At 26.9% G+C, this 8,948-nt stretch overlaps 2 protein-coding genes across 2 annotated transcripts in view; one reads left to right on the top strand and one right to left on the bottom strand.

Annotated features, from left to right (window-relative positions):
* The first annotated feature begins 1,777 nt into the window (after nucleotides 1-1,777).
* LOC126906630 (uncharacterized) lies at nucleotides 1,778-4,489 on the top strand. Its single transcript, XM_050687312.1, has 6 exons — nucleotides 1,778-2,192; nucleotides 2,407-2,510; nucleotides 2,748-2,888; nucleotides 3,017-3,146; nucleotides 3,249-3,353; nucleotides 3,626-4,489. Exons 1-6 carry the CDS (start codon nucleotides 2,021-2,023, stop codon nucleotides 4,210-4,212), a joined length of 1,239 nt encoding a protein of 412 aa, XP_050543269.1. The 5' UTR covers nucleotides 1,778-2,020; the 3' UTR covers nucleotides 4,213-4,489.
* Nucleotides 4,490-8,011: 3,522 nt separating this feature from the next.
* LOC126908182 (zinc finger MYM-type protein 1-like) overlaps nucleotides 8,012-8,948 on the bottom strand; it is a 3,037-nt gene continuing 2,100 nt past the window's right edge. Inside the window, exon 2 of the mRNA XM_050690093.1 lies at nucleotides 8,012-8,016. Coding sequence (XP_050546050.1) covers nucleotides 8,012-8,016 — 5 coding nt within the window. The remainder of the gene's footprint in view (nucleotides 8,017-8,948) is intronic.

Below are 8,948 nucleotides of genomic sequence, written 5' to 3'. Positions count from 1 at the left end.
TAAAAACACAATAAAACAATACACAAAATGAAAACTTAATGGCATAAACGTACCGCGCGAAAAGAGATTACCTAAAGTTTCAAATTTTTGAGTTAATATATATATATAATACACATGATGATATGATTACAAATATAGTTAGCTAAATGGTTTATATGATATCAATGTCGCAGTCACGGATTGTTTATTATCAATTATGACTATCATAGATATACTCTCTGTATTCAGTTAGTGTATTTATAAACTCACAACAATGTGCCTTACTACCATTGATAATAATAATGCTGTGTACCTGCTAATTTCTTTGAAGTTGTTTTAAACAAGGTAACTCATAACTAAATACTTTATTTATAATAAGTAAACAAATAATAAAATCTCCATTCAGTATTGATGTTCATAAATTGCTTGCTTTTGATGATGTTTCAGTGTCATTCCACTTCGAAATTATAAATAACGATTCAATTAGGTACACAAAAAGCTCAAGAAAATCATTGACAGCATAAAAACGTTCAACTCATTTAGCCGCACATAATTGTTTTAATGATTTTCTAGTTATACATTTTTGACTTTCTTCGATTTGACTTATCAACACATTTTTTCGCTTTGGGTATATGAAAAAATCTCTAACTTTAGATGTTGTTCCTAATCAATTTCATGTTTCTTGTATAGAAGATGAATAATAATTAGCAAGGTTTAAAACATGAACAGCACAATGAACAAACGTCGCAAGCGGATGATTTTGGTGAATAAGAGATTGACCTCCGTTAAATTGACCAGACATAGAAGCACATCCATCGTAACACTGTCCTCTAAGGTATTTTGTTTCTACACCAAATGAATGTAAACTTTGAATAATAATATATAAACCTTTTCCAGTAGTATCTGTTGTAGGCACAAACTGAAGAATTCTTCCTTGATAATCATATTATCAACATCTAAATATCGAACACACAAAGATACTTGTTCGCTTCCACCAATGTCGACCGTTTCATCAGCAAGTATTTTGAAACATCTTTGGGCATTTATGTTTGTTACGATTTTATTTAAAATAATTTTATTGCAGGTTTCAATTATTTCATTTTGAAGTGTTTCACTTGTATATTTTATTATTTCTTCAGCTTCCAAAAATGATTTTAAACGGTCATCTCCTTGGGCTCTGTTTCTTAATATTTCTCTAAAATTTCCTTGATTTTCTTGGATAACTTGTCATTATTTTGATATATATTGAAGTTACAAAGATAGCCGTTATTGTCAAAAAAATAAATAATAATAACATTAAAAATGCAAATAATAATTAAACCTATAAGGTAGTTAAACCCTTAAGTTATTTTCGATTTGTTAAAGTCGTTAAAATTAATTCAAATCTCCTGTTATTTTCTTTTATCAGAATTATTATGTCATTAATTCAATTATTAATTAAATTGTTAAACTATATTATATATTCAACTTAATAAATTTTTATGTTGATTATAATCGCATGGCATGATGTTTTTTGTTAATAACTAAATGGAAATAGCAATTTCACATGGGCAAAATTTTTAATAGTTGCAAGAGAATAAATCCAGACGTTGATATTTTATTTCATACAAATTAAATTTTATATGCATAAATATTCTGTTAACCGATATCAAATTTATTCCACTTGAACTTTCATAAAAAATCTCTATCATTTGTAAACTAATGTAATAAATAAACAAACAAATACAAAAGGTTTTTCTTCAAAATATCTTTAAAATATATATATATATATATATTTTTTTTTTTTGTTAATTCTCTGTATTATTCTTAAAATATTGTATTCTTTGACCAATAATACAATTAAAATAAATAAGTATTGTTTATACTAAATTTATTTATAATTGGCTTATACATTTTTTTAATGAATTTTTACAATTAAGTTTCCTTGACAATTAGATGTAAATGTTGATTTTATCGACATTTCAGTTCACTTCGTTTTTTCCCGTGAAAAATAAACTATCGTCTTGTGTAATTATTAAGATTTATTTAATTAGTTATTGATATGGCAAGTGAAAAAAATATTTTTGGTCAAACAAATGAATCAAACTTACATAAGGTCATACGCAGAGTTGAAGAAATATGGAATCGTCGTTTCATGCATTCCAATTGTGTTTTAAATAATACAAATAAAGGACAAATATCAAAAAAGTCAACTAAAGATGGAAGAATTATCTGTAAACACTATTAAGATTAATAATTAAACTAACTATTTCGAATAGAGAAAAAGTTTTTTAATATAAAATATAAGAAAAATTAATAATAAGTTCTCTTATTCATATATAACAATAATTCAGTCGCTTTACTTTAATTTAACTATTTTAATATTAAAAACCTTTTTCGAAATTGATTATTTAATTAATAATTATTAAAATTATATTCAATTTGCAGCAATTATTAATAAAAATATTTATCCTATAAAAAATTCCATTATTCCAAAAAAACGCACGTATCGAAAAACGAATAAAAATGATAAAATTATTCCAGAAAAATTGGTAACTATAATTATATTAATATATTTATTCGATTTAGCTGTTATTAGGGTTTGTCTGATTCAAAAATATAAAATAAACTATCAACCCCATTAATATAAATACGGTAGCATAATGTTTAATATTATTCTGCTATTTTTTCTATTAGATTTTTATGGGAAATTCAATTTTTATCGAAGATAATAATATAATATTAAGTATAGTTTATTTGTTTATTTAAATATCTCTTTGGTTGCCTAGAATATGATGCAGCAAAGAGAATTCGGAACACTTTTTCAGAATGAAAAATATAAAAATGAAATTTTAAATTCAACAGAAAAAAAAAATATAGCAATTTCAAAAGACAATCCGCTATTAATATCAGCTGATTTGTTAGAAAAGGTATATTTTATTATGCTTTATTTCAATAAAAAGATTTTAGGGTATACCCTACACCATTTTTTGGACTTAAAGCAGATTTCTTAAATAAATTTATCATATAATTAAATATATTTTTATGATCTGTTAAGAGTTTTCATAAGAAAAATTTGGAACGCAAATCCGAAATAAAAAAACAACTTTTTGAGATATCTTCTAATACTACTACTCGACCAAATTTAAAAAGAAATTCATCAGAAGAAGATGAAAAAGTCATAAAAAGTATACAACTTTTAAAATATAATTCATTTTTAAAAAATAATATAATAAACGTTTTGATTTTTGAAACAAATATGTAATATTTTAAAACATAAATTATTTTAGAGCCAAAAGTTAGTTCGAATCCTTTGACTTTAATTACGCCGAATGACGTAAATTTAGTTGCTCTGTCCACTATTGAAGTAATAAAATTATCAGAGAAAGAAAAAGGTAATTAGTTGTTTAATCTATTTATTTTATGTAAAATAAAATAAAAAAAGATTGTTTATTAAACATAATTAATAATTATAATACGTGTTAAATTAATATAACATCTGCAGAGGCTTGTTATTAAGGGGGTCCATGGACGTTTTAAACAATAGTAATTATACGTGTTTAATTTCCTATTCCAAAACCTTAAATAAACCTAACTAATTGTAAACTGTTCAACAAAGTTTTTTATTAATTTTATAAAAAATGTTTAAATATGGTTACATTTGCAGAAGTAATACAAGATCAGAACACAAAATCTCTTGATCAGTATAATGCACCTTCGTTTAAATCGCCCACATCATGGTATACTTCAGACACAATTAATGAGTACATTAAAATGATAGTAACACGGTCAGAAGGTGAAGTTTATGCAGTTGTCACTGATTTTATTGTAGCGTATCTTCGAGGAGGTTATCCAGCTGTAAGAAGATGGATAAAAAAAGATATTCACACAATAAAATTACTTTTTGTGCCCATGAATGTATATGAGAGTCATTGGATATTGACAGTGGTTAATATACCTGAAAAGACTGTGACATCATATGATAGTCTTAAGTCGTATAAGGGTCCTTATCCAATGGTATTAAAAAATTTCTTAATTGAATGGGAGATGGACAAAAAAGGAAAAGCTTCTACATGGACATTACAAATAGGCGAGACATCTCGCCAAACCAATGGACATGATTGTGGGCCATTTACTGTTGAGCTGGCAGAAAAAATGTCTCGAGGAGATACAACACCAATAAATGCAAATTTTATGCCTTTTATAAGATTAAGACACAAAAATGAAATTATTGCTGGCGAGCTATTCAATTAATATTTTTATGAATGAAATTTTATTTTTGTATTTTATATCAATTTTCTTAATATTCACTATAAATTGAAATTTTTATTTGTATACCACCAAACATTTTTTTACTTTTTCTATGTTTAATTGTTGTTTTGTTATTTTATTTTAATCTCATTTTTCTTTGTAACATTTCATTTAAGAAATTCAAATTTAATATAAATTTATCTTAACTGAAATAATTTAATGTTCTTGTTATGTGAATATACAAATATTATAATATACAGTTATGGATACAATTAAGTTAAAAAGTCAGCCAATTATAAATTTTTAAATTAACAAGTGTATCTACTATCTTAACAACTTAATTTTAATCTTACTAAATGACGATTCATAAAGGATTTCATAACTTTTGTTTATTTTTTAAATACTATTTTAATTATAAAAAATTATTTTCTGTATTTTTTATGAATGCGGTATATTGAATAGGGGTAACTAAACTTACTTGTTTATAATTCTCTAAACTGATNGGGGTAACTAAACTTATTTGTATATAATTCTCTAAACTGATAAACTATAAAATAAATTTAAAAATGAACTACAAGTTCAGAATATTTCCGTTGTTGTTATATTTTTGCTACGGGTATTTTTGTTATCTAAATGATCCAATGAAATCCAAATAATTTCTAGAAATCTCTAATAAAATGTAGATAAATACGTGTCGTCGAATCCTATCAAATTATCTTCANGAATCTCTGATAAAATGTAGATAAATACGTGTCGTCGAATCCTATCAAATTATCTTCAATTTTGTTATTTATTTAAAATACTATTTATTTTTAGTAAATAAATATAATATATTATAAAAAAAAGTTAATACCAATATATTAGGCATTTTTTTTAAGTTGGGGGGTGTCCAGACATGAAGGACACCCCCCCAAAATACGCCACTGAATTTATGATGTCTTTACGGATGATACCATTATCATTCTTCTTTATTAATACCATCCCCATCAACTGTATTTTTAGTTATTACAAGCGTGAAGTGCTACTTATTTATTTAGTTTTGTGTCTATTTATTGTGTATTAGTCATCTACCGAATAAATCGTAACCATTAAGGGAAATTATTGTTACTTCATATTTTAATATATACTTATCTCCTACATTATATAATAAAACATCTAAACAATTAAGTGATTTAGTAGTTATTGATAGCATGTTATTTTAAGTTAAACCTGATAGTAATTAGTCATCTGATAAAATAGTTGAAATTTGTAATAAACCTAGGTCATATATTATACAAAACAACAATGATCAAATGTATAGAAGAAATAAGAAACATATTATGAAGTCTGCCAATAAACGCATAGATTATTTATTAAATAACAGAGTTAATGTTAATAAAGAAAATAATATTATTAATAATGATCTCAATACTCCTACAGTGAATAGCCTGAGATAATAGGTATGATAGAAAAATTGTAAAAACTAGGAGATACTTGTAATATTTGTAATATCATTTAATTACTTATTTTAAATTGTTATTAGTTCTTATTATTGTATTTATTATATTTGATGTATTTGTATACTTGATTGTTTGTTTCTTCTCAAAGCTACTACAATTTAATACAGTCCTTTTTTATATATTACGGATCTCGCTCACGTGTTGCACATCGCACTTAAAGATTGCACCAGCCAACTGGTGAAGACTACAGTTTCCGATTCCAACACTGCGAATAGTATTACTTGTGCAAGAACGAAGGCTGAGGCCATTGTTACGGGCGTGATATCTCCGTGGGTAATTGAACAGGTAAAAGTCTTATTACAAAATGTCAACTACTTGAGCGTTTCCACAGATGCAAGTAACTACGGTGCGGAAGAAATATTCCCTATTATGATAAAATTTTTTGACTAGCAAAAAGGCATTAAAACAAAACTGTTGGATAATCTGAGCACATCCAATGAAACTACTGACAATATAACATAGATAATTAAAACAAGCTTGCAAAAGCACGACTTGTTGACAAAATGTGTATCATTTACAGCAGAAAACGCTTATGTTAATTTTGGCAGAGTTAATCAGCAACCGGGTCAAAATATTTGGACTAATTTAAAAAGCCGCTGTAACCGCAGATGGGCGCTCTCCAATCGTTTTCATCGAGCTTGGCGTCAAAGTCAATACGAAATATTATCGGGAAAGTATTCTGGAGGTTGCTCTGAAGCCGTGGGCAGACAAACATTTCGGTTGCAGACCATGGACGTTTTAACAGGACTCGGCCCCGTTTCACAAAGCACGAGTGAACCAAGAATGGCTGAAACACAACGTTCCAAACTTCATAACGTCCACACAATGGCTCTAAAATTCACTAGACACGAATCCGATGGATTATTCTCTTTGGGCCATTTTAGAGAGCAAGGTCAGAACTAAAAGATTCACTAGTCTCGAGGCACTAAAAAAAGCCCTTGTTAGCGAGTGGGCCAAAATACCTGCAAATCACATTCGGGCATCTTTCGATTCGTTCCTGGACCGTCTCAAGGCCATAGTCAAGGCAAAAGGTGGTCATATCGAGCAAAAGTAAATTGATTCTTGATTTTGTATTATTTTCACACATTTTTTACTTTGAATTAAATAAAAGTAATTTTCCAAATTGAATTTATGGCCTTTTGATTTGGTTACACTTCGAGTGCCGGACCCTGTATATTTTCTTATCTTGCATACTGATTAATAAAATGTATATCATCAAGGTTGTATATATCCTAAATAGTATATTATATTAAATTATCAACATTATAGCGATTTATAAAAAATTTTTAAAGTATCAAAACGAAAAAGAAGCGAACCAAATAATTTGAAAAATTTCCATTTGGAAACGGAGCTAATTATGAAGAACAAAAAGAATCAGTTGAAGCCTATTGGAGGAAAACAATTTATTTCCCAATTATTGATACTATTATTAAAAATTTAGAGTGCAGGTTTTCAAATGAAAATCTTAAGATGGCTAAAGCCATTGATAATTTTATCAATATGGATTGTGAAAATAATCAACATTTTATTCTACATTATAAGGTGCATATTAAATAAGTGATACAGTACTAAATGTAATAAAATCATTACATTTGAGAAAGTTAAAAAATATTATATGATTTTAGGACATAATAAATTCAAACACCGAATGCTTAAAATCAAAAATGCTGGTAGCAAAGAAACAGTAAAGATGAAATAAAAGAAATTCTGGATAAAGACAAATTTCCGATTGTATACAAGTTAATGCAGGTTGCTTTAACTATACCGTTTAGTTCTGCAACATGTCAACAAAGTTTTCCCTCCATGAGGAGGTTGAAAAACTGGTTACGAAGCAGCTTGTTGCAGCAACGTTTTACAAATTTAAGTATTTTGAATATTGAAAGGGATATTGCTAATTGCATTGCTTCCAAAGAAATTTTAACCACATTTGCAAATGTTGACCGAAAATTATTTTTAACACTTTAAAATTACTCTCTTGGTACAAAATAAAAAAAAAATGTAATATAATCAAATACTATAATAAATAAATTTAATGTGTTATATTAGTTTTTCCAAAAATGATATTGCGAGTATAATAATAGTATTATAATTTAAATATTGAGATTATGTAAAATTGAATCTGTGGGGGGTGTGAGGATGGCTCCACCAGCGATTTTGTAAGTGATTCATAATTGTAGCACCTCCAAGATTTAAACTCTAGTTGCGCCACTGACTGTGATGCATAATATTCACTATTTTAATATATCAAGTTGATTTAAAACTATTCACTATTCTAAAGTTTGAACCAACCTAGTTATAATAATTTATTCTACAATATGCATATAAATAAATTATTCAATAAATATAAAGATCAAGCTCTCAGTAAAGTCAGTAATAATAATAATTTTCCTCGTCTAAAACAGTTCGATATAATAAAGGAGATGATCAATAAACAATCAGATGAACTCGAAACTAGATTTCCTAGTCGTTATTTTAAAATCAGAAATTCAGATGAATTGAAATTATTAAGAAATACATTTTCAGAATCTCATATAAACATAATTGAAAAGGAATACAGAAATGTATTTGGGAAAATCAATATCCTTTCTTTCTCATTCCTAGACTATACTGTTACTGATGACTGGCATGTTGTTGTCCATGACAAACAGAATTGTAGACGTAGTATAACTCTATACCTTCAAAATGAGAAAAAGGACATAATATACCAATCAGTCGACATAACAATCACACTTAATGCTACTCACTGGTATCAAACACTAGAAAAAGATTATATTTTCTTCAGATGTCGTGGTTGTGGAAATCAATTATTTATTTGGCATACTGAATGAATATTATGCAAATTAAATTCGAAAATGATTTATAAATCATAGCTAACGTTTTTGAAATAATAAAACTAAATAAACTTTTCCTATTCTATACAAAATTCACTTTACTACTATTATGAATAAATACTATTAACATATTTAGTACTTAGTACACACAATTGGTTAAACAACTACATGTATTGAATAATATTAATGTAATCTATATGCAAATATTAAAAGCCAAACTATTTGTACATAGGAATATAAACAGACATAAATATCTCATCCCCTATAATTTTTTGAGTAGCATTACAGCCCCCCAGTGGCGGTTCTAGCGTATGGGCAGGGTGGGCAACTGCCCATACCAAAATTTCTGGTGCCCATTATTTTAAAAATGTTATTTTTATACAAAAATAAGATGTTTCATCATTTGATA

Source organism: Daktulosphaira vitifoliae, unplaced genomic scaffold (genome assembly GCF_025091365.1).
Source record: "Daktulosphaira vitifoliae isolate Bord-2020 unplaced genomic scaffold, ASM2509136v1 Scaffold_5, whole genome shotgun sequence".
Lineage (NCBI taxonomy): Eukaryota > Metazoa > Arthropoda > Insecta > Hemiptera > Phylloxeridae > Daktulosphaira > Daktulosphaira vitifoliae.
Note: the sequence above shows the minus strand (reverse complement) of the source record. Positions and strands in the feature narration are given on the sequence as shown.